This window comes from Macrotis lagotis, chromosome 4, assembly GCF_037893015.1.
Source record: "Macrotis lagotis isolate mMagLag1 chromosome 4, bilby.v1.9.chrom.fasta, whole genome shotgun sequence".
Lineage (NCBI taxonomy): Eukaryota > Metazoa > Chordata > Mammalia > Peramelemorphia > Peramelidae > Macrotis > Macrotis lagotis.
The window spans coordinates 79,521,547-79,547,476 of NC_133661.1; the positions used below are offsets into that span (position 1 = coordinate 79,521,547).

Below are 25,930 nucleotides of genomic sequence, written 5' to 3' on the forward strand. Positions count from 1 at the left end.
GGGAAAGGGTGTAGGGTGTGTTTAAGGAAGACTAGTATCTTGGTTGTGTGTGCTTCTGAGTCCTTTTCAGGACTGCTTTTGACCTTTGATGTCCACCTAAGTCATCTGTGGCTCCAAGAAGCTATAGCATGCACATTGGCCACACCTGGTAAAATGCTGCAGGAGGCAAGCTAAACCAGGTTGAGGGTAGCCAAAGGAATCTCAAACTCATCAATGAGTTTTCGGGGGTATCTACCCCAAGCATCTTCCACTGGTGGAATGGGTAGATGAGAACACTTCTGAATTCTAATGGTCATGAAGGCAGCTAAAGCAAGTGTTGTAGAGTACTTAGAACTTGATTAGACATCAAAGACATCAAGGTCATCTGTTGCATCTAAGGCCATCACCAGTTGTCTTGACTCTATCTTGCCACATTGGATCTTGATGATTTTGGGAGAGAGTGAGGCTGATGACTTCATGGAACTCTACTTCACTTAAATCCGATTTTTGCATGCATCAAAAGACATTACTCACAACCATTCCTCAAAGGCCTGTGGCAACAGGAAAGTGATGAAGCAGCAGGTGCAGATGCACTGGGGGCTGTAGTCACAACCCTGCATACAGGTAGCCCAGGCCATAGAGTTGTTTCCCCAATGAGAACAGCAGAGATATTTGGAAGCCCCTGAGAATGGCTCACCTCCTGATGAGAGGAAGGGGCTAGAAAAGGTGCTCTAAAAATTGTCTGTTTACCCAATCCTGGCCTGATTACCATGGGGATCCCACTGTGCAGTTGAGACACAAAAAATCTACAAAAACTTCTTCAAAGAAGATTCCACTCACCATCAGAGCATGGAATGTGTATACACTCATAGACAACATAAGATCCAATAGACTGGAAAAATGAAAGCTCTTGTTGCAAGAGAACTCAGCAGGTATCATATCCAAATTGCAGCCCTGAGTGAAACAAGGCTGGCAAATGAAGGCCTGAAGTCAGAGTTGGATACACGTTTTTCTGGAGTGATAACAGTGAAGGGTAGGTTTGCAAGCAAAACTAATGTAGTCAATGGGCTTGAATGTCTACCAAAAGGAGTAAACAACAGGCTCATGACAATGATATTGCCACTTCCAGAAAAACACCATGCCACCATCATCTAGGCCTATGCTTCCACCAGGATGAACACTGATGAAGTCAAAGAAAAATTTTATGAAGATCTAGAAACCCTTATGTTCAATGCACCAAAACAGGATAAGTTTGTAATTCTGGGTGACTTTAATGCTAGAGTAGGCTGAGATTATCAGACATGGCAGAGAATGGAGTGGAAACAGCAACACCAATGATTACCTACTTTTTTAGACTTTTGCATCTCATGACCTTCTCATCACAAACTCTTGTCTTCCATTTACCAAATGCAATAAAACTTCCTGGAGGTGCCCTTGTAGCAAATATTGGCATCTAATAGACTATGTGATTGTAAGAAGAAGAGACAGACAGGATATAAGAATGACAAGGGCTATGTGTGGTACAGAGTGCTAGCCTGATCCTCTCCAAACTAAATATTCACATGCAACTGAAGTGGTAACCCCAAGACAAAATGACTACTAGAAGAATTAATGTCAAGAGATTAGAGTGGGGGCAGCTAGGCAGTGCAGTAGATAGAGCACTGGCCCTGGAGTCAGGAGAACCTGAGTTCAAATTCAGCCTTAGACACTTAATAATTACCTAGCTGTGTGACCTTGGGCAAATCACTTAACCCCATAGCCTTGCAAAAAAAATCTAAAAAAAAGATTAGAGTATCTTTCTGAGCAGGAACTGCTCGTTGTTAACTTGAAGGGAAAATGGAGTCAACACACCGTTGGCAAAGGTGGAGCAGAAAAAGAGTGGGCAACTTTCAGAAATTTAGTATCCAGCACTGCATTTGCTTATCTGCATGAAAACACTAGCAAACATCAAGACTGGTTTGATGAAAATGATTGATGGGGAAATACAGAAACTGCTAAATGAAAAACAAGAACTTCACAGGGTTTACTGGCAAGATAGTTCAACCGTTTCTAAGAAGGCAGCATTTAATTCCATCAAAAGTAAAGTACATGGGGGTGGCTAGGTGGTGTAGTGGATAGGGCACCAGCCCTGGAGTCAGGAGGACCTGAGTTCAAATCCAGCCTCAGACACTTAATAATTACCTAGTTGTGTGGCCTTGGGCAAGCCACTTAGCCCCATTGGCTTGCAAAAACTAAAAAAAAAAAAGTAAAGTGCAAGAAAAGCTTAGAGAAATGCAGGATTTTGGGCTCAGTAAGAGGGCAGATGAAATTCAGTTTTATGTGGATAGTAAAAATCAAAGTTATTTTATGATGCCCTGAAGGCTATTTATGGGTCAAAGACCTATGATGCATTTCAGCTACTCAGAGCTGATGGATCCTCATTGATTAATGATATAAACATGATCCTAGAGAGATGGGCTGAACACTTCGATAGTTTTCTTAATAGACTTTCATCAATCAATGCAGAAGCCACTGACACTTTTGTTCAAGTTGAAAGTCAATCAGTCCCTAGCTGAAGTTCAAACTGAAGAAGAGGTTTTGAATGCCATTAGGCTCTTTTTGAATGGAAAAGCATCTGGTGCTGATTCTATTCCAGTTGAGATTTAAAAGGTGGTGGTGGGGGGTCCATTGCTCATACAAGAGCTGACTGAAATTTTCCAGGTTATATATGGCATGAAGAGGTTATCCCTCAAGAATCCATCTCTAAAAAGGTAAAGGGAACAGATCGTCCTATGCAATCACAGGGGTATTTCTCTTTTAGTCATTGCTGGTAAGATTCTTGCCAGAGTCCTTCTCATTAGGCTGCTCCTTCACCTGGAAGATGGTCACCTCCCTGCGAGCCAGTGTGGCCTCAGAAAGGGTCAAGGAACAGTTGATATGGTTCCTGCTGCCCAACAACTCATGGAAAAATGCCAGGAACAGAACAGAGGTCTGTTTACAGCATTTATAGATTTGACCAAGGCCTTTGATGCCATCAGTAGTGAGGGTTTATGGAAAATTATATCAGAATTTGGTTTCTTGGAGAAGTTCACTAGTATTATATATCAATCTTATGGTGGCAGGCATACCCAGGTTCTGGATAGTGGATGAGGCTCTTAAGATTTTCTGGTCACCAATGGATTAAAACAAGGATGTGTACTCCCATGCTTTTTAGCTTGATGTTTTTAACTATTCATTTGAGGATGAATATGGCCTCCAGGTCAGCTTCTGAAGTGATGACAAATTCTTCAAATTGAAGAGGTTATAAGCCAAGATCAAAGTAGAGTGAGTGTTGGTGCATGATCTTCTTTTTGCACTCAATGCAGCCTCTGAAGCAAGATGCTACAAAGTATAGATCAATACTCTACTGCTTGTGCTATTTTTATTTAACAATTAACACCAAGAAAACACAGGTGCTCCATTATGATGTCAGCACCACAACATCCATATGTGGAACCATCGATTACAGAAACTGAAGAAGTTTTGAGTATTGTGGACAAGTTTACTTACCTTGGCAGTGTCCTTTCCAAAGAGGCACACATTGACAATGAAGTTGACACATGCATTGCCAGAGCTGGCTCAGTAGAAAGTGTGGGAGAGAAGAAGTATTAGACTGACTACCAAATTGAAGGTCTACAGAGCTGTTGTGCTGACTTCATTGCTATATACCTGTGAAATTTGGACAGTCTATCAGTATCATATCAGCAAACTGAATCACTTCTACTTAAATTGTCTTGGGGGCGGGCAGCGAGGTGTCTCAGTGGATAGAGCACCAGCCCTGGAGTCAGGAGTACCTGAGTTCAAATCCAACCTCAGACACTTAATAATTACCTAGCTGTGTGGCCTTAGGCAAGCCACTTAACCTCATTGCCTTGCAAAAACCTAACAATAAAAAAATAAAAAATAAATAAATTGTCTTAGGAAGATTCTGAAGGTCACCTGGCAGGAGAAGATGCCAGACACTAAGGTCATTTCTTAAGTTAAACTTCCTAGCATTCCAGCATTTGAGTTGGACTTGTTACAATACCAAAAGTACATTTTTCAAAAAGACTATTTTATGGAGAACTCACACAGGACAAGGGTTTGCAAGGGGGTCAGAAGAAGTGATACTGAGACACCCTGAAGGTTTCATTGAAGAACTTTAAAATCAATTGTACAGCATGAGAGATGCTGGCACAGGCCTTCCTGGCATAGAGTGCCTTCATCAGTGAGGGTGCTGCAGTCTATGAGGAAGGCAGAATGGAAAAAGTTCAAAGGAAACATGACATACTTAAGTTTAGAATAAGCACCCCAGGTGATCACATGGACTGCTTGTGCCTAATCTGTGGTAGAGCATTCCAAGCTTGTATTGGTCTGAGCAGCCACAGTCGAACATATTGTAATTTGTCTCAAACATAGAGATGTCATTTTGGTCTTTTTTTGATAATGAAGGACAAGAACCAATCAATTATGTGGGAATGAATGAAAACAAAATCAAATGCATTTCTAGAGAATGTTAAGGTCTGAGATGGAAATTGAAAATCTATAGTACTTATATCTCTTCTTTTTCATTTAATTTTTTAAATCAAAAAGCATTTTCTCTCCCTCTGGTTTTAAAATTCCATAATTTGGTAAACTACTGGTAGGTATGTCCTGAAATCAACTCAAAGAAACTCAGAAAATTGAGTGTTAAATTTTCAGTGAAATCATCAGCCACAAATCAAAGCTTGATTTATTAATTTGGAGTTTATCTAGACTTAAGAAAGGAATATGGAAGATGTTAATGCAGATTAAACTTAAAGGTGAAGTCTTACATCTGGTTGTTAAACATTTACTAGTACACCTCTGACTATTAGAGGCTTAGTGGGACACAAAGAGAACTGGAAAGTCAGAGCAGTCTTATTTACTCTTCAGATTGTCATAAATTCTTTGACTTACCTTAACATTTTCTGGTAGTGGTTTGTTCTGGGTTACACCCACTGTGATTAAAGCAATCACAGCCAAGAAAAATAAGAATCCAAGGATGACCAGGATATTCCTAGAGCCATATCTCTTTGGTTTAGTACCTGTAATCAAAAGCAAAAGATAGTCAACCAATAAGCATTTATTAAGCTTCTTCTATAGTTCAGGCACCTGGGAATATACAGAAAGAAAAAAGACAGATCCTACCACTGTTTAGTCAGCAAGTATTTTCTGAGCACCTACCATGTGCCCCAAAATGTACTAAGTTTGGAGAAGTGGAAGACATCTAAGTATAAAAGCTAATTTCTTCCCATGATTAACTTGCAATCCACTGATAAGAAAATTTAAACATATGAAACAATTGCAATACAAAGCCAGATATCCTACAACAGACCTGTGATAGCAACAACAGGAGCACTCTCCCCATCCATATAGAACACAGATAATATGAATCTTTTTAGCCTTGAAGTCATATGATTAATAAATGTTTATTGACTGACTAGAACAATGTAGCAGTTCCTGAATAGACTCCTTAGAGGTTTGAATTGATAGTCCAAGAGGTTTGTGCTAAAAAAATTTTAATGGAGTCTTAAACAATAAATAATTGCCATTATGTTACAAATCACTTTTTCTTCTCTGACAAAAGCATGTGCATGTTTGAAAAATGATAGATTTTCATAATTATGGGGAGCATAAATTATTATATTTCATAATTGTAACATACATTTTGATTTGGAACATTTTGGAGATGGAAAAAATCATCATTATAGTTTTAGTAAATAATAAAAAAATCTAAAAAAAATTAAAATAGTATATTAAATTATCCTGAGGGTTCACAATTCAGTTTGTTGTTTTTAGAGAAAGGGGTTCAAGGGACAAAAAAATATGATCCACTGTAGGCAAATTTCTGGTCTGGAAGTCAAGAAGACCTGGGTCTGAATCCTGCTTCTAAAACTAGCTGTATAACCATGCACAAATCACTCCACTCTCTTAGCTTCAGTTTCTTGATCTATAAAATGTAATTAATAATACCTGTAGCAACAAGCTCCCATAGTTATTGTTAGGCTTTAAAGGGATGATGCCCATTAAAGCATTTTGCAAACTTTAAAGCAATTATTTATATAAATATCAATGGTTATTATTATGCTATGTTTCTCTTCTCAATTTTTCCTCCCATACATTTCTCAGAGAGGATGTACTCAGTATGAAGAGGAAGTCTGCATCTAGGCTTCTCTTAAATTTCATAGATAGCCATCATTCATCATTTATTTATTTTTTTGTTTGTTTATTTATTTATTTTGAATTCTACAACCTTTCCCCCAATCTTGCTCCCCCCCACACACTGAAGGCAGTCCTAGTCTTTACATTGTTTCCACGGTATACATTGATCGAAGTTGAATGTGATGAAAGAGAAATCATATCTTAAAAGGTCTCTGTTCAAACTCCACATTTCTTTATACATTGCAAAAATATTCTTAAAAGCAAACATAAGGGGCGTCTAGGTGGCGTAGTGGATAAAGCACCGGCCTTGGAGTCAGGAGTACCTGGGTTCAAATCCGGTCTCAGACACTTAATAATTACCTAGTTGTGTGGCCTTGGGCAAGCCACTTAACCCCATTTGCCTTGCAAAAACTAAAAAAAAAAAGCAAACATAATACCCCTTCCCCACAAAAATATAGAACATCATGAGAAATAAAGTAAAAGAAAGAGAAAAAAATGAGTTTCACCATTAGCTCTGTCTCAGGTGGATCACATTCTTCATCATAAGTCCATCACAAAAGCCAACTCCATCCTTTCCCCAGTTGCCGCTGCTGACTGTAACTCCCTCCATCCATTCCTTCCCACTACCATATACTATATCCTCTCTCTCTCCCTTCACCCTATCCCTCTTCCAAAACGTGCTGTAAGGCAGCCGAGTGGCACAGTGGACAAAGCACCAGCCCTGGGGCCAAGAGGCCCTCCAAGTCCACATACTACCCCAGAGACCCAGCAAGTACCCAGCCCTATGGTCCCAGACAGGCCACTCAATCCCAGCACCTTGCAAAAAATAAAAAAGATAGTAGGTTATGACTATTTTCTCCCATAATCTACCCTCTCCTCCATCACCCACATCCCACCTCTTCCCCCTGTCCCCCTTCTCTCCTCCTTACTCCAGATATTCTAAACCCTATTGAGTGTGTATGCTGTTTCCTTTCTAAGCCACCTCTGATGAGAGTGAAGGTTCCCTCATTCCCCCTCACCTCCCCCCTTCCATATCACTGCAAAAGTTCATTGCAAAAAAAAAACTTTTATATGAAGTATCTTAGCCTATTCCACCTCTACTTTCTCTTACTCAGGTACTCCTGACTCCAGAGCCAGTGTTCCATCCACTTTGCCACCTAGCCATTCCTCTTCATATGGTTTATATGGTTTGTGTTTCCTTTTCTGAAAATTTCCTCTTTATAACCTTTGACCATTTGAAGGCTCTTGTTCTTAAGTAAATCCATCAGTTTCCTATAAATTTGAATAACAGACTTTTATCAGAAAAATTTGCTGCAAAGATTTTATCCCAATTAATAGCTATTTTTCTCATTCAAATTATAGTGATTTTGTTTGTGCAAAAACATTTCAGTTTTATGTATTTTTCTTTTTTTTATCTTTTATAATTGTCTCTATTTCTCATTTTGGTCAAGGACTTTCACTTTGCTCATAGTGTGAAAATATTTCCTTTCCTCCTCCTTTAATATGTGCATGCATAGTTTTGTGTGTGTGTGTGTGTGTGTGTGTGTGTGTGTGTGTGTGTGTGTGTGTGTGTATACAAATCTGTTTGTGACTAAGACAATATCCACTTGGAACTTATTGTGATTTATGGTGTAGAAATATTGGTCCAAATCTAATTTCTGCCCGGTTGCTTTTTGGTTTTATCTGTTTTTTTTTTTTATAAAATAGTGAGCACTTACTCTAGTAGTTGATGTTCTCAGATTTATCTATGCTATTATACTATTATATTTGGTTGCTTCTGGGTCTTATGTATACATTGATTGACTTTAAAAAATAACCAATATCAAATAGTTTGGATGATTACTACTTTTTAATTTCATTGAAGATCAGGTATTACTTCCTTCTTTCCCATTTTTCATTATTCCCTTAAGATTTTTGACCTTTTACTCCAAAGTAACCCTTTGGTAGTTTGATTGATTTAGCATTGAATTTGTAAAATAATTTATGTAATAATGTCATTTTCCTTCCAACTATTCACTGTCTAACACTTTGCCAAACCTATCTTCTCATGAAATGTTTCATGCTCCAAAACTATTCTTTCTTTGTCAATGATCCTTTTCTACTCCAAATTCTTATTTCCTCAGAACCAGGGATTTCATATATATTCTGATTATCTGATTAAAACAAACCACCCTGAGATAACAAATGACTTATCATCTTAACCCCTGTCCTCCCTTCCACATACACTCTGTACCTAAATTTCTTCTTTCTCTTCTATTCATTTCTTTTCTATTTTACATCCAACCATTTACTGTGAGCTTTATGAATGAGGTAGAAAATGAAATAAAAGAGAAGAATAAGAATAAAAGAGAGGAAAGCAAAAAGTGAACCTATTCCAAAACTATAGTAATTAGAATTGTCTAATGTTAGAACTAGAAAGGAATATTGAGTGACATATATTAGAGTGTAAAAGTATGTAAAGAGCAGCTAGGTGGGACATAAAACACAGTATTTGGAGTCAAGAAGACTTATCAGCCTGAGTTCAAATCTGGCCTCAGACACTTACAAACTATGTGACCTTGAATAAGTCACTTTATCCCATTTGCCTCAGTTTCCTCATCTGTAAAATGAACTAGAAAAGAAAATGGCAAACCTCTCCAGGATCTGCTTAAAAAAACCCAAATGGGATCATGAAGAGTCACATATGACTAAATAACAACTGAACAACAAAAATAAAGTTTGGAATTTGGAATCAGGAGACCAGAGTTCATATTTTGACCTTGATACTAATTAGCTATCTAGCATTGGACTACTTATCTAACTTCTTAGAACCTCAGCTTCCTCATTTGTTATAAGGAAAGCACCTGAGGTACCATGGAGATGTGAATTGTTATCATCATCATCATTTTGTTCTACTTCTAGTTTTAGAGATGAGAAACCGAAAATCCTTCAAGGTAAAGTAACTTCCTCAAGCACATACAGATAATTAACAGCAAAGCCAAGACTCAATCCCAAATGGTTTGTTCTCTACTATCCATCAAAGAGGGCACCCCAAAATTCTTAATGCAGTTTTAAGCTTTAATACTATCTAGGCTTTTATTCATTTCGTGCAAGTTTTGATATTTATTTAATAGTATTCAGTTTAAAACTGCATTAAGAATTTCATGACACCCTGTTTTGTGAAGTGGCTAAGTGGGATGACAACTATCACAAGAATCTAGGCACCACTTATTCTCCATGTAGCAGCCAACATGTCCCTGAAAAGATAGAGATACTAGTCTTTTTTCTTGCCTTAAGAGCTGATATTCTAACTTTGGGACTGGACGTGAAGTCAAGAATTCCAACATTGCCACAGGCTGGTGAATATCCCCAAAGCCAGGAGTCTCTAGAAGGGTCTTTACACTATGACTCCCCAAATCTTCAGTGCAAAATTAGTGGAAATGGCACATTTGGGGGGGGACTTCATACTCTTCCACTTAAGCTCTTCTATTTCTCATTATAGCATGACTATGTGAATAGGATGTACAATCTAATAGATCCTATGAAACTGCACAAAGGTTCTGAGTGTGGTCTATCATCCAAGGACCAGTATAAATAGCTAAATTCATCATGGGCAGTAGGTTGGTTGTTGAGTGATGGATTTACGAAAACTTCTAATAACTATGAAGGGATATGAAATGGAAGGAGTATCTACATTGATGAAATTACTGACTATGAAATACTGAAGCATTGTATTAATTGCAGGTACAAAAGAAGGAATACTGGGTGCCCAAAGGCTTAAAACAATATTGAAACTTTTGAGATACCCTATAAAACATACAGGTAAAATAGCATTTCATGATGCATAAAAAAATTTGTGCTGAGAGGATTCTGAGCAGTTTTAAAGCAATTTGGCCCTCTTTTCCCCTCTGATTTTTGAGGTAGAAACAAAACCTTAGATGATATGTAGCATATTTCCCCATGTGTAAGACCCACCTTTTTTTTAAAAAAAAATTTGGGGTCTAAAAGCTGGGAGATCCTTATACAATAGTTGTAGATTTTTTTTTTACTTGCATTTCCTGCTTTTTTCATGCTTGTTGTCTTTGTGCTCATTGTTTCACATTTGTTACTGGCATATGAGATCATGTTTTACCCCATTCTGCCCAGAAATGGCTCAGAAAAAATTTTCATACAGTGCTGAATTCAAGTTCAAAGTGATTCAGTTTGCAAAAGTTTGCAGTGTTCCTTTACAAACTGACATTTGTAAAGCGTTATTATGATCTCTACTTTACAGCTGAGGAAACTGAGGCAGACAGGTTAAGAGAGTTGGTCAGAGTCACATGGTTAGTAAATGTCTGAGTTACTGAGGTTTGAAAAACCAAAAAAAATGCAGAAGAATTGTTCTTAAGTAACTTCTGTTCATTTAGAAGGGAACAACACACACACAAATCAGTAAATAGAAGATAAATTGTTCTGGAGAAGGAAGAGGGAACATCAGTTTGGTCCTCCTCCAACTGAGAAAACAATCCAAGACTGGCTATGGGAAGAAGAAACCCTACTGAAAATGCCCTGGCAGAAGAAGACCGTCAGAGACAAGGCATCAAATGGCCTGATTTCGAGAGGGAATCAAAGAGATGGATTGAAGAGCAAAGGGCCATTGGAATTCCTGTGTCCACAAAGATGCTTCAGCAGGAGGCCAAAAGAAGTGCCTAATTTCAGAAGAGGACACAATTGATGCTTCAAGTTCATGAAATGGAATGGACTAAGCATGGATATACACACACCAGACTTGCCCAAAAGATGCCTGAAAGCTATGAGCAGAAGGTCCTTGAATTTCATGATGAATAAAACTGGAGTTCAATAACTATGTAGTACTTTTTTTTTCAAATTTTGGACCCTCAAATTAAGGAGCATTTTGTACATGGGAGTATCTTATTTATGTGGAAATATGATACATTTAAAGAAAAGAAAAGAGAGGCTGTTGCACGAGGAAGAATGGAAAATTTTGGTTATTGAGATGTAAAGATAAGGAAGTAATAGCAGGTCCCTGCAAGTCCTGGGTATTCCCTAGTCAAGCCTGACAGTTCAATGCAGAGGGTGGCAGAGTGGCAGTCCAATACCAACAACCTGCTGGAGCAAAGACACCAATAGGAAGTAAGAAGGGTTCTGTTTTCCCCAATCCCCTATGCTCTTCTCAACACCACTTTTACTACCAGGATACTATTGTGAATTCATTTTGTGGCAACTATGGCTGACTTTCTTGGGAGAGGAACAGCCCTCGCTGTAAGGTAGGTTTACCTGTTCCCTTGCTAACTGAAATAAGATCTGAGTTCTTCCTCAGTCCTTTAGGTGCATTTTAATGAAACCTGTTTTAGGTTCCATGTCTTATTTAGAATCATCCTTGATTTTTGATTCTCTCATAGCTACTCCTCTTTCCATATTCAATCAGTTGTCAAATATTATTGATTCTTCCTCTATAACATCTTTTACAAATGTCCTTCTCTCCTTTCTTGAGACCATGACCAGGGTCTGGATGACCCCCTTGCCTTTCATCTCTCCCCAATACAGCTCATTATCCTAAGCTGACAAAATAATGTGTTTAAAGCACAAGATTGAACTTGTGTCATTTGTCTGATGGTTTATAACTTATAGGACAAAATCTAAATTTCTCTGTCATGTAAAGCTTTTGACAATCTGAAATCATTCTAGGTAATTGTACATTATTCCCCTTCACACATTCTATATACCAAACAAGTTGGTCTACTTACTATTTCCCAGATATATTCATTTTTTCACCATTTCTGATATTTGCATACTGTCCCACGCCTTGCACCCCAGTATCTTCATCAGTCATGTAGTCCTTCCTCACCCCTACCTTTTGGAATCTCTAATTTCTTTCAAGACTCAGTTCAAGCACTACTTCCTATAGAAAACTGATTCCAGTTATTCCACTTGTCCCTCTTCCTTCTCCAGAAGAATTTATCTTCTATTTACTGATTTGTGTGTGTGTTGTTCCCTTCTAAAAGAACAGAAGCTACTTAAGAACAATTCTTCTGCATTTTGTTTTGGTCTTTCAAACCTCAGTAACTCAGACATTTACTATGTGTCACTGACCAGCTCTCTTAACCTCTGTCTGCCTCAGTTTCCTCAGCTGTAAAGTAGAGATCATAATAACACTTTACAGGATTGTTGTGAGAATCAAATGAGATAATATTTATGAAGTGCTTAGGATAGCACCTGATATGATAATATCTTAATGAATGCCTATTTCATTTCTTCTCCATTTTATCATGCAATTTTGATATCATTCATTATTTCACAATGGAAAGATCACTGACTATAGAAGGAAGCAATTGTTTTGGAGCTAGGACATTTTGTGGGAGGGTAGAGGTCCTGTGTTCAAATTCCTACCTCTTACCTTCTCTGTGACCTTAGGTAAATCATTTAACATTTGTTGTTCTCAGTTCCCTAATGTACAAAATGAAGGATTTGGACTAAGTAGCTTCTGAAGTTACTAAGACCTCTTTCTGTTCTAGATCTAAGATTTTATGAATCTTAAAAGAAGATATTGCTCATCTTAACCATGATGTAATTTCCTTGGTATTTTCAATTTTGTTTTCATAGCTATCACTGCACAAAAGAATGCCCATTGCTTGCTTTTTCCCAAATGATAGCATTTGCTCATTAGTTACTGTCAGTGAACAAAGTGGCTTACATTTTTTCCCACTTACTTTATTCTTATTATACTGACCACAGGCTATATTTCCTGCCACATAAAACGTCTCTCTCTCTCTCTCTCTCTCTCTCTCTCTCTCTCTCTCTCTCTCTCTCTCTCTCTCCTGCACCAAACCTTTAAAATAGTCTAAGATTTACTTTGGATTATGTTAAAAGATGCAAAGATAAAGTCACTCATCCATTTCCACCATTGATCACCTCCCACCCGGCAAGAGGGGAACCCATTAGGGTTCAAGTCTTCCAGGTTATGCCTTCTGCAAGATTCCATAATTTATAGTAGGGGGAAAAGGGGGACAAGGAAAAGAAAAAAAGGATAAAAGGCTAAATTAATTGTTTTTGATCAGCCAATGTTCATTATCTCTAGGATTGCACTCTCAAGTCATATGAATCACCATGGGGAAAAACAACTGGGTCTGGAGCCAAACAACATAGCAGGCAATTATGGTATGGTGGGAAAAGCTCTAGATTTCCAGTCAGAGGACGTGGGGACAGATTCCATTATTTCTGACACTTACTACCCCAGAAACTTATACAGTTCTCTGCCAATTCTCAGTTTCTTCAGCTGTATTATAAGAGTGTGAAAGCGGGAGGGGATCTAACTAGATGAAGCAGAGAGAGTAGTGTGGAATTTGGAATCCAAGAGCCTGGGTTCAAATCTAGACTTCTACTTACTATGTACTTTTGAGTATATGACCTTGGGCAATCTTGGGCAATCACTTCCCTGAACCTTATTTAATTAGTGAATTTTAATATCTCTTCCAATTGGAAATCTGTGAGCCTGTGAGTATAATAGTAAATGTTCAATGCCTCTTTGTTACTGAGGGAGATACTAGCATTTCCAGGAGGGCAGGCAAACAATGCTAGGGGACCAGATCAAATGATATGGATAAAAAATGTAAAACTATAGTAAAACTCTTTTGCTCTGGATTTACTTCATGTTTTGGTAGTGTCAATCAAAGTTTATTATGGAGAAACTCCCCCTATATGTGACGCCTCTTCTCTCCCTGCACCTGATTATTTTCACTATCCAACATTTTGATACTAGGAAGGCTATTTCAACCACCAACTTGAGGCAATTATTTGAATTATGCAGTAATTATGCCAGAAGTTCTTTTTTAAAAATTGTATGGCTAATTGCTGTAATTAAAGAATTACGACACTAGTAGATCTGAGAGATTCAGGTCTTGCAAGCCAATAATCTCCCCATTAAATTTAACAAACACTTGTTTAAATATTTTTTATGTAGAACAAATACTTAATAAAAACCCATTATTTCATAGGGGTAAAAAATTAAATAAAATAAAACTGTCTCTGTCCTCAACAAACTGGTCTTGTCTTAGGGAGAAAATAGAGATTATATATACAGAAAGAGGTAAAAAGAGGCATTATATAACATATTATAGGAAATTTGAGGAGAAAGAAAATGCATACTAATAGCTAGAGAGAGATTGGGGCAGCTAGGGGATGCAGTGGATAGAGTGCTATTCTCATTTTTCTGAGTTTAAATCTGGCCTCAAACACTTACTAGTTGAGTGATCCTAGGCAAGTCACTTAGTCCTGTTCGCCTCAGTTTCCTTATCTTAAAATGAGCTAGAGAAGGAAATGATTAAGAAAACCCCAAATCAGGGCAGTTAGGTGTTGCAGTGGATAGAGCACTGGCCCTGGAGTCAGGAGTACCTGAGTTCAAATCTGGCCTCAGACACTTAATAATTACCTAGCTGTGTGGCCTTGGGCAAACCACTTAACCCCATTTGCCTTGCAAAGAAAAAGAAAACTCCAAATGGCATCATGAAGAATTGATATCGTTGAAGAACAAATGAACAACAACAGAGGGAGATCAGGCCAGACTTCATAGAAGCGAAATCAACTGAACATTTGGGCGAATTTGAAGATGAAGTATGATACAAATATTTTCAGCTTTCATGCAAATGCATTTGATAGAACATAGAGATGATGTGTTTTATCTAATTTTTTTTGTGTGTATGGTCAGCAAAAAATAGATATAGTAAGACCTTGTCTTATTTGAACCTTTTGTTCAATTGTTTGAGTGTAAACATGTTCTTTATAGTATAACATTTAAGGAAGTGACTCTTCCCTTTCCATACCTTCATCAGGTATGTCCTTATATAATTCTGGTGAAATGAAAAAGAAGAAATATAGAGCAATAGTTATATCTTGATAACATTCTTCCAGTTATAACATACCATCTCTTCTTTAGACTCTCTTGAAATCATGAGAAATTATCTAATATTTTATGTATATTTGGTCTATCCCAGCTACACTTTCCATCTTTTCCTCTTTTATCTCATATCTGCTTCCTCAAGTAGCACAATGGGCACCATGATGTTAAGATCCAATTGTCATAGTTCACCAAAATTCAATGAATAGCTTGCTGAACTGGCCCCTCAAAAGATATGGCTTGGATAGATGCTGCAAAAGGATAATTAACTGGATCCAGAATTAAAGAGGTGAAGGAACAAACTGAATTGTTTGGAAAATTTGTTTGTTATGTTTCAAGTTTCTTCCTGAAACAGATTCATCAATGTAATATTATTCTTTCAGTGATAATTATGGTTAAAAATCACAGAATGCCATAAGACCTAAAGAATAGGAACCACAAATCACTAAAGGGTAATATATATGACAGGCATGAATAGATGACAATGTATTACTGAGGAAGAATGAAGAGAAAGGAAGGGCATATCTAAGAGATGAAAGATCGGAAAAGAAGACATGATAAGCCTGTCAATAAGAATGAAGGACAATTGATGGACAACTTTTGTGCACTCCATTGATTTCTAAGCAACATCAAGACATCTGGGGGAAAGATCCTACATGCTGGCTGGGCCCTTTGTGATGGATTTATGCAAGGACATGGACAAAATTCACACAAGATAAAAAGGCATGGATGAATCATAATGTCCATCATTGGAAGGAGTCCCACATTGATAAAATCACAGACCTAGTGAAACATTGATGACATAGCCAAAGAAACAAAATTGAGACAAATGAAATGCTTCTTGAATTCCCTTAATTTAGGGTAATTAGATGTGCTTAGAGCAAGAAATAAAGAGCCATTATAACACTGATAGAACAATCATTGTCACATGCATAATTAGCAGCCTGTGAGGGAGCTTAATAAAGTCTTAAATTAAAGTTAATTTCTTTTTTCTTTAACCCAAAGCCTTCTTTCTGTATTATCCCTCCATTTCAACCTAAAGATAAGAAAGAAATCATATTATCTTGCTCTTGTAATTTTACCAAATTAATAGGAGGTTTGCGAATTGATGAACATAATGCATTTCCACTGGGGGAAAAATGCTAATTTTATTTTTCCCCAGATACAGAGAAAGGCAGCATGATAGAGCTATGTTTCTTTAGGCAAGTTATTTTCCCCTTTAAGGCTTAACTTCTTTAACTATCAATGAAGGGGCTGGAATAGATAGTCTCTGAGTTTGCTTTCAGCTCTAAACTTTTGATCTTGTGGAATTGGTTATCTTAAAATTGGCTAATACAACGTACATGTAAAATCTATATAAGATTGTTTGCTTCCATGGGGAATAGGAGGGAAGGGAAGGTGATTGAAAAATGTGGAACTCAAAAGCTTGCAAAAGGATGAATGAAGAAAACTACCTTTCCATGTAATTGGAAAAAATTAAAAACAAACATATAAAATTTATCTTTTAAGTTGGTTGCAAATATTAAAGTGGTCACATCTGGAACAAAGTTTAATAAATAAGTCTTAAGGGAAACAAAACATTGAAAATCAAACATCTGTGCAGCACACATTGAATTTCTTCCTGTGTTTACATGTACCACAAATCCAACAGAAATAATGGAGTGAAAATCCCTCAAATAAAATAATTGGCCCTTATTAGAGGAAACGCCTTAATAGAGAATTATGTCTTCCATTATCCTCCAGGTTCAAGATCATAGTTGCATCTTTAACTTAGCTCTTGTGTTTCTGCAATCTTTACCTCTAGGTCACCTGAGTTCTCTCTAGCTTAGGGATTGAATTATTCTTTAATGAAATAAGCATTTATAAAGGCACTAGATGTTGAAGATGCAAAAATGAAATGGAAAAAACAGTCCCTGACCTCAAGAAGTTTACATTTTCCTTTGGGAATTCATCTTATCAATGACTAAAATAGATCCTTTTTTCTTCCAGTACCACTTGATTATCCTCTCCTCTCCTCTCCTCTCCTCTCCTCTCCTCTCCTCTCCTCTCCTCTCCCTCTCCTCTCCCTCTCCTCTCCCTCTCCTCTCCCTCTCCTCTCCCTCTCCTCTCCCTCTCCTCTCCCTCTCCCCTCCCTCTCCCTCTCCCCTCCCTCTCCCCTCCCTCTCCCCTCCCTCTCCCCTCCCTCTCCCCTCCTCTCCCCTCCCCCTCCCTCTCCCCTCCCTCTCCCCTCCCTCTCCCCTCCCTCTCCCCCTCCCTCTCCCCTCCCTCTCCCCTCCCTCTCCCCTCCCTCTCCCCTCCCTCTCCCCTCCCTCTCCCCTCCCTCTCCCCTCCCTCTCCCCTCCCTCTCCCCCTCCCTCTCCTCTCCCTCTCCTCTCCCTCTCCTGCCTGTAGATGTCAGGGGTATAAAGCGCCTTGGAAAGATACTGGATTGCTTCCCATCCTACCAGCCATCTCCTTGCTCCCTCCTCTGCCAACATTGCCATTTTCAATATCTTGCTCTGGGCAAAGCGATCAAATAAATATAACTATTGCTTCAGGAAAGGGCAAAGCACTGGTTCCACTTACCATCCTAGTAACTTCCCAAACCAAAAAAAAATCTTTTTCTGGTCACTGATTCCCTTTATTTATTAGAGTGTAGGCCAAAACCCTTTTCAAATATTATCTTTTTAAGGACAATGAACGATCACCTTAACTGACATATTCACAGATTATAAAGATTTCAAAATTTGAAGAGGGGTATTCAATGAGCCACTCAAGTGGCTCATTGTCTCAATAACCTGGTCAAAGATCACAAAAAAAAAGTTCCACTTAGAAATTTTTGTTGATCAGTTAAAGAAGTACTCATATTTTCTTATTTCTTTAGGAAGAATAAAAAAGTGATTTAATCAACTATAAAGGATTTTAGGACTGTGACAATTGGATGAAGGCAACTGATACCACCCAGGAACACATAATAATTATATGGAAGGATCTTCTCTCCCCTTGGTTAAAAACAAAACCAAAGTAACCTAAACTGAGTGGAAAGAGCAGTTCTGGAACATAAATTAGATTAAGACATGGAGAGGTGCACACCTGGGGAATGCAACATAATGACCTGCCCAATAGAGAAACTTAACCAAAAAAAAGTGTGTGAAAAGCAGTGTGAGGAGTCCAGGAGAAAAGATATAAGAGCCCTTCAGTAACAGAGGTGTGAGTTGCCAGGACCAAATCTGTTCCCTATGTGGGCCTCTCTACTGATATTTTTTTATGTGGTTGATTACTGTGCTCACTGTTAGAGAGTTCATCCCAGGTTTATAGTCCTGTTCATGACTCCTATGTTATGCTACCCCTTATGTGGTTGTCTGCCTTGCCTAGATCCTACCCTGCTAGTAGAAAATACCACTCTATAAAACTGTCATTGTGTACACATTTCTTTTTACAACCTTGACTTCAAAGCACAAAATCACAGAGCCTGTTCAAGCTGTGACATTTCACTTGAATGCCTTTCTTTGTCTTATGTCAAATGGCTGACTATTAAGAATGCATACATAGATAGGCTGGGGCTTTTGATATAGTTTTAGCAATAAGGATCCACAAGAGTACCTTGAACCTAGGGCTGCTATACTCCAGTGACTCAATTTGTTGGATGAAAACCTGGGGTAATCCCAAATTAGTATTACAATTATCATCTTCCTCTACTAACATTTAAGCTTTTTGAAGATAGGTGCTTCCGTCCTTTTGTTTCTGAATTCCAAGTGCTTAGCATTAGTTAGCCCTTGCCTCATGGTAAGTTCTTAATAACTGCTTTTCCTTTTTGAATAACTGGTATCAAACAGTGTTGCCTATCTATTTTACTGTGTTTTTTTTTTAATTTGGAGATCTTTAGCCAGCAAGAAATTTAGAATGAACAAATGGAAGCCTTGGCAAGACACTTGTATACTTTAGACAAAGATTGAAAGCTGTACTCCCAGGGAAAACTTCTCGTATAATATTAACTTGGATTATTACAAATAAACACATATAATGGAGCAGAGATAATAGTTTTGGGCAATAAATATTTACTTTTGGGAATTATGTATTTACTTTTACTAAAAAAAAGAATAAATTGACAAGTATTCATATTCAAGGCTCCTGTGTCATGCCACCCCTTTGTGGCTGTCTGCCTTGCTGCTCCTAGATCCTACTCTGCTAATTGTTGTATACATATTGACTTTTTGAATATATTGCAACTTCTTGAGGGAGTGAAATTTCATTCATTTTGCAACCTTGACTTCAAAACACACACACTCACAGAGCCTAGGCTTTTGTAAACTACAGTTGTTCTGTAAAAGTGACCATGGACTTGCTGACTAATTGGAATAAAAGCTTTTTTGCTCCATTTCTTTTCTTAGATCCACAGGGAAAAGAATACATTAAGACCAATGAGGTCTTTGGTTTATTCCTTTTAATCCATGACTGTTAAGATTCTAGATAAGGATAAGATTTAACAAAAAAAAAAGCCCCATCCTGATCCTCTATTTGTCCTGGAGAGAGGGTCTTTGCTCCAGGATGATTTGAGAATTGAGCCTTTTTTCTTGAAGTCTTTTGCACCTATATGTTTGGGAGCAGGGCTGAAAGTGAAACTTCTATGATCTGTGATCCATTGATCTATCTATTTTCTACTGAGAGGGCTCATTTGCCTTTATGCTCCAGCAAGACTGGATTATGGGACATCCTTTGAACATGTGCCATATTTTCTCATCTCCATGCCTTATGCTGTGACTTATCCATAGACTGAGGTCTATCCACTATCTCTGCTTATTGAATATCCAAGACCAACATAAATCCTTCTCTTATAGGAAGACTTACTTCCCTGATCCCTGGAAATGGTTTCTCCCCTTTTCTGACTTCAGAGCTCTTTTTTATATACTTAATTACTTTTATGGTCTTTTATGTAGTTATCTTATAATTTATATTTTATTTCTAAAAATATCTTATTTTTCTTAGTAGATTGTAAGAGCTGTGAGGGCAGTCAAGTCAAATTTACCTTTGTATCTTCCCTAGTGCATATACATAGTAGGTATATAATCAATCTTTGGTGAATGAATGAAGCCAATGCAAAGTAACACCAAATTGTACTAAAAAAAACTCTTTCCTACCAAAACTGCTAAGTACTAAACATAAATACATAGTGATTAATAACTTGTTGATAACTTTTGTATTACAGTTAGCTGCTGAGATGACTCCGAAAACTTGCCTGCTTTCTTGCTTCAACCTTACCTTTTATGGATAAAGCAAAAGAAGTCTCAGCCAGACACTTAGGAACATTTGTTTTTCAATTTGACAGATTTCCAGTTTATCCATCTCATAGGCTGGTTATTTCTGTAACCCAAGAAGACAAAGTTGTGTCTTGGCTTGTTTTTTGAATCACAAATCCCTGCCAAGGTCCTTGTTCTATACCCATCCTCTGAAAACAAAGATTCATAGGACATACCTGCTGGGCTCAACTATTAAAAGGGAATTCCCTTTCCTTCCAGACTGCAATATTGACTCTCCCAATGTTTTTTTTTTTTAGTTTTTGCAAGGCAAATGGGGTTAAGTGGCTTGTCCAAGGCCACATAGCTAGGTAATTATTAAGTGTCTGAGACCAGCTTTGAACCCAGGTACTCCTGACTCCAGGGCTGGTGCTTTATCCACTGTACCACCTAGCCACCCCCTTCCCAATGCTTTTCTACAATGCCTCTTTACCCTGGAAGTTCACTGGACTTCTCACGTTGAAAGCATCCTCCACTCCTGTAGTTCATTCCTTTAATTAATTGAACCTCTGAATACACAGAACTTCCATTTTAAAGAGGTTGCTCAGGCTAATTATGATTTTGGTCCTTTCTAGGCTTCATTCCTGACTCTCCTGGACTTTCTTTACAATATATGTTCTCCTAGATATGTGTTATGGAGCTATGCCTGAGGAGGGACCAGCAAATAACAGGAACTGGAGAAATTTCCAAGATGGAATAATCTTCACTTGGGATAAGGTTGAGAGAAGGATGTATACAGTTTGAAATGAGAGAAGAACAGAAAGATCCAAAGGCCAAATGAAGGTGAATTACCAGTTTATGGGTACCAGCATCCATGGAATGAGATGAAATGTGTGAACTGGTTTCAATCAGAGTTTAAAGACAAAGGAAATAATGCTATAACTGCCAACATCCATAGATTTTCAAAAATTCAGGGAATACCCTGGAGTTGACACAGAAACTTAGGACTTTTTAGTCCTTCTTAGTCTTATTACCTTTTGATGTCAATGGCCAGTTGGGTTTTGAGTGGACCTCACTGCCTTTTGCTTAGTTGCTCCAACAACTCCCACAGACATATAATCTTGTCCTCATTTCCTGAATATCTATGGCATGATGGTTGCATGGACTCCATTAGAACTAAAATTTAGAATTTTGTTTTGAATATTCCTCTATTTATTAGCATCAGAGATGGTCTCAACATGGTCTTCAATAGTCCTCTTTCTAATGAGTAGACTAGAAAGAAATTAGGAATAGGTGAGTCCATTGTCATTGGCTAGAGAATGCTGTGATCATACTGTGGCATCTCCTTTTCAATGCATCCCCATGGATTGTAGGAACTGTTGGATTGTAGATTTGGAGCTGGAATCAATCAGTCATCAAGTATTTATTGTCCATTGTTATTGGTACTAGGGTAACAATCCCCCCCCCCCAAGAAATAACTCTCATGGGAATAAGTAAACATATTAGAGGAATATTCAAAATATAAGGTAACTGTGTGGCAAGACACTAGCAGCAAAGGTATCACAAAAAGCCTGATGTAGGAGGTGGTAGGCAGAGGTAAAAGGGAGTGAATTTCAGGAATGAGAAGCAGGCTGTACAAATTTATGAAAAAAAAAAGAAGATAGAACTAGATGAGGAACAAAAAGAAGACCATTAGTTTAGACCATTTTATGAAAAAGAAACTGAGGTCCAGAGAGGTAAGTGATTTGTTCAAGATTAGGCATGTAGAAAATGGTGGAGCAAGCTGTGTCTCCTTGGGCAAGTCACTTAACATCACTGCCTTGCAAAAACCCTAAAAAAACCAATGGTGGAGTTCTTAATTTGAATCCAGGTCCTCAGGTTCCAAATTTGGCTATTGTTTCATTGTATTCCTTTGCCTCTGGGTGTCAATCTGTCTCCTAAGGGACCACATGTCAGTAAGAGGTTTGTTTTTTTTCCCCTTGAATTCTATAGGCAAATAAAGATGTTTCATATGTGATATAACATAATATGTTGGCATTTATATAGTGCTTTAAAGATTGTAATGTAAAGTAAGCCATATTTCATTTGATTCTAATTTTATAGATGAAGAAATTGAGGCAGACAATGGACAAGCCCATTTCCCAAGATAACATAATTAGTAAAAATCTAAGGCTGGATTTGAACTCAGTGCTTCTTGATTCTAATAAGTCCAGAATTCTGTTCACTTTTCTACCTCTCTGCCTCCACAAACACTATATCAGGATATATTACTTCATCATAAATCCCTGGAGACATGATTAGTCATGGATTTGATCAAAAGTCTTTTAAAGTTTTCTTTATATTGTTGTCCTTAGATAAATTGTCCTTCTTATTCTATTCACTTTACTCTCTTTTCAGCTTATAGTACCAAGAATTATCTGAAATTGACTCTTTTGTAATTTCTTATGACACAATAATAGTCCATTTACATCCACATACTATATGTTCAGCCATTTCCCAATTAATGAATGGATAGCCACCTCCCTTTAGATGCTAGTTCTTAGTGTTCTTCCCTGCCCTGCCATACACACTTAAATTTTCTATTCATAATTAGAAAGTTTGTTTTTTATGTTTATTTTCTATCCAATATTATCCTCCCTCTTAATCCCAGTCCTCATTGCACTTGTTTCAGCATTTTAAGTTTCTAAACCAAATTGAATATATGTGTTCAACCTTCATTCGGCTCATTCCAGATGAGTGCAGTTCATCTGATGCCTACTCCTTTCACCACTCCCTTCAAGTTTATATAATCTTCTCACATGCTCAATTTGTAAGAAATCACAAATTCCACTACTATTTCTTTCTTTTCTACTTTTTAAATTCTAGTGTATTCCCTTTTTATTTCTTTTAAAAAAAATTCTCATAAGAGAAACAATCCATACCCAGGTTCTTTGTTTTTCTTTTCTTTTTTTTTTAGGTTTTTTTTTTTTGCAAGGCAAACGGGGCTTGCCCAAGGCCACACAGCTAGGTAATTAATAAGTGTCTGAGACCAGATTTGAACTCAAGAACTCCTGACTCCAGGGCCAGTGCTCTATCCACTGCACCACCTAGCTGCCCCTTCTCTATTTTTCTTATTGAGCACCTTCAATACCCTTTGAAGCTAGTTGGATTCTAAAGGGACACATCCCTTTTAATCATGGCCCCAGTTCCAAAAACCACCAAAATAGAATTAGTGCCCTATTCCATTATGGGGGTATCCAGGCAACTCAGGCCTACTTTGAACATTCCATTTTTTTCAAAGTAAGTACTTTGGGAAATTCTTGAAAGTGAGGGTTTTGTTGGTCTCCACAGGGTGGAGGCTCCCTATGAAATCCATTACAAGGGGGGAATGGCCCCAGCCAATCACAAAACTGGGAGAGTTCTCCTAATCCCATTCCAAAAATGACAAATCTAAGATTAGAAGAAATCAGTCCCTAACAGGTCAAGAGTGACCTAGAGATCTTGATCTAATGCAACTGAATTTGCTCAATTAGGTACTTGAATATTTTCCTACACGCCCTCTGTGATGATCGAGGTTCATCAACATAACATGCATTGTATGATGCGGGGATCATATTAGGGACATGTCGTGGGATGGGCGGACCTCTTAGACTGTAACTCAAATTCTGAGAGCCTATGAAAATCCAGGTGGGAGGGACAGTTTTCTAAAACTATAGTTACAGACCTAAGTGTACCACCATGTGCCTTACGCTAGGGGGAGCATCTTGCAAGATTCGTGAATAAAGTGTTCAATTCTCTCACTTCAGCAGAATTCTTTCATTTATAGATAACATTGAATCTACACAAGATGGATCAGATAGTATTTGCCAAGAATGTTTTCAATAATCAAAAATAAAAGTCAGAGGTTCAAAGAAAATCAGAAAGTCTTAATTCTGTCCATAAACAATGCCAACTAGCAATCCAGTAGCATGATTTCCATGACTAGTCAGGCAGCTTCTAGGAAAACCAAAGTCTTTGGGTTTCAGAAGCAGCATCGTTGAAAGTGGAAGGTCTGAGAGGAAAGGCTGTGTTGATGATTAGTCTTTTGAGAGATAGATTTGGATGTATCAGGTTATCACATTCTGTTATCAGATATTACATGTCAGAATTACATGGTTGCCCAGTGTTGTTGGGTTACTAAATATGTCTCAGTGATATGGGAAGAAGAGAAACCAAGAGATTACCAAAGCATTAGTCCTGTTTTCTATCAAATGAGGCCATGGGGTAGAATGGTTTTAGAAAATGCAAGTGAGAAGGATGTCTTTGTACAACCTACCCTTCACTATAATAAACACAATGTCAGCAAGTCATACCACCATTAATTTGGTTCTTGCTGACTTTTTATGTAGACTTTGGGTGGGAGTCAGTGTGGTCCTCTTCTAAAGAAAACTATTAGACTGTTAGCACTATGTCATCATCTCATTCAAATAAATTTAATTTTCTAGGTTTCTCAGGAAGGAGTTGGGTGTTCTCATTCCATTCAGGCAGGAATTTAAAATTTCCTATTCAGCTCCTTATTCTGGTGGTGGCAAATTCAAATAAAATAAAGGCCACTAAACCATACATACAAATCCCTGGGATTGCAAAGTAACTTAGTTTTAAAATGTAACATCCTCTACATTGTAGTATCTTTGTTTTGTTAAATATTTTTTCAATTATATTTTAATCTGGGTTCAGGTTACACTCAAAAGTTTTGTGGACTACATGTAGCCTGCAGGCAGCATATTTGATGTCTCTGTTCTCTTCAATTAAAGATTTTTGTTTTCCTCCTTTAGGATTATAATTAACTTTTCAAGTTAAATTCTTCTTGATTATAAATGTCTATTTTTTGTCTTAAGAAAATTATGTGATGTTGAATGTAGTTCCTTGGCATTTGAACTATATCTTCCTTTTTTCCCCAGAATGATTAAAATGGTTTTTATTAAGATATATTAACTAAATGGCACACCTCTCTCATGGTGGGAGAGAAGGGCCTGAACTATATCTTTCTTGATGTCTGTAATATTTTTTTCCCTGTGGCTGTAATATTCCTGGTAGTTTTACTTTTGTGCATTTTCAGGAGGTGATCAGTGGATTATTTGTATCTTTGCTTTACAGTTCTAATATATCAAGGCAGTTTTTATTTATGAATTTTTAAAAAAGACTTTAAAATAACTGTTTTCAGGGAGTTCAGTGACTCTCAAATTATCTTTTCTTGGTCTCTTTTCTAGGTCAATTGCTTCTTCATATAATATTTTATGTTTTCTTCTATTTTTACAATTTTTAATTTTGTTCTAAAGTTTCTTACTATTTTATTGAGTCATTGATTTTTATTTGGTTTATTCTAGTTTTTATAGAGTGCTTACTTGGGTAATGTTTGCCATTTTCTTTTATAGTTATTTATTATTTTATTTCTTGCTTCATTTTCCTCTAGATAGTCATGAAAATCTGTTTTCTTTGAGGCTTTATCTTACAGTTTTTATAAAGTTACTGTCCTTTATGGGGGATCTATACATCTAAAATAATTTTTTGTATTATATGGTATCTCCTTTGATTTACTCAATTCCCCAACTTTAGTTCCTGAATTTGAATTTATGTGAGGACTAAGATCTTCCCCTTTCTTGTGCTTTTGAGTAGAAGACTCTGCTTGATATCATTCTAGTTCTCTTAGGTTCTTGCATTGAACTCT

At 37.4% G+C, this 25,930-nt stretch overlaps 1 protein-coding gene across 2 annotated transcripts in view; it reads right to left on the reverse strand.

Annotated features, from left to right (window-relative positions):
- The window catches only part of ENTPD1 (ectonucleoside triphosphate diphosphohydrolase 1), a 111,081-nt gene that overhangs the window by 42,550 nt on the left and 42,601 nt on the right, over nt 1–25,930 (reverse strand). For both annotated transcript variants that reach the window (XM_074233267.1, XM_074233266.1), the window contains exon 2: nt 4,915–5,042. In XM_074233267.1, coding sequence (XP_074089368.1) covers nt 4,915–5,042 — 128 coding nt within the window. The remainder of the gene's footprint in view (nt 1–4,914; nt 5,043–25,930) is intronic.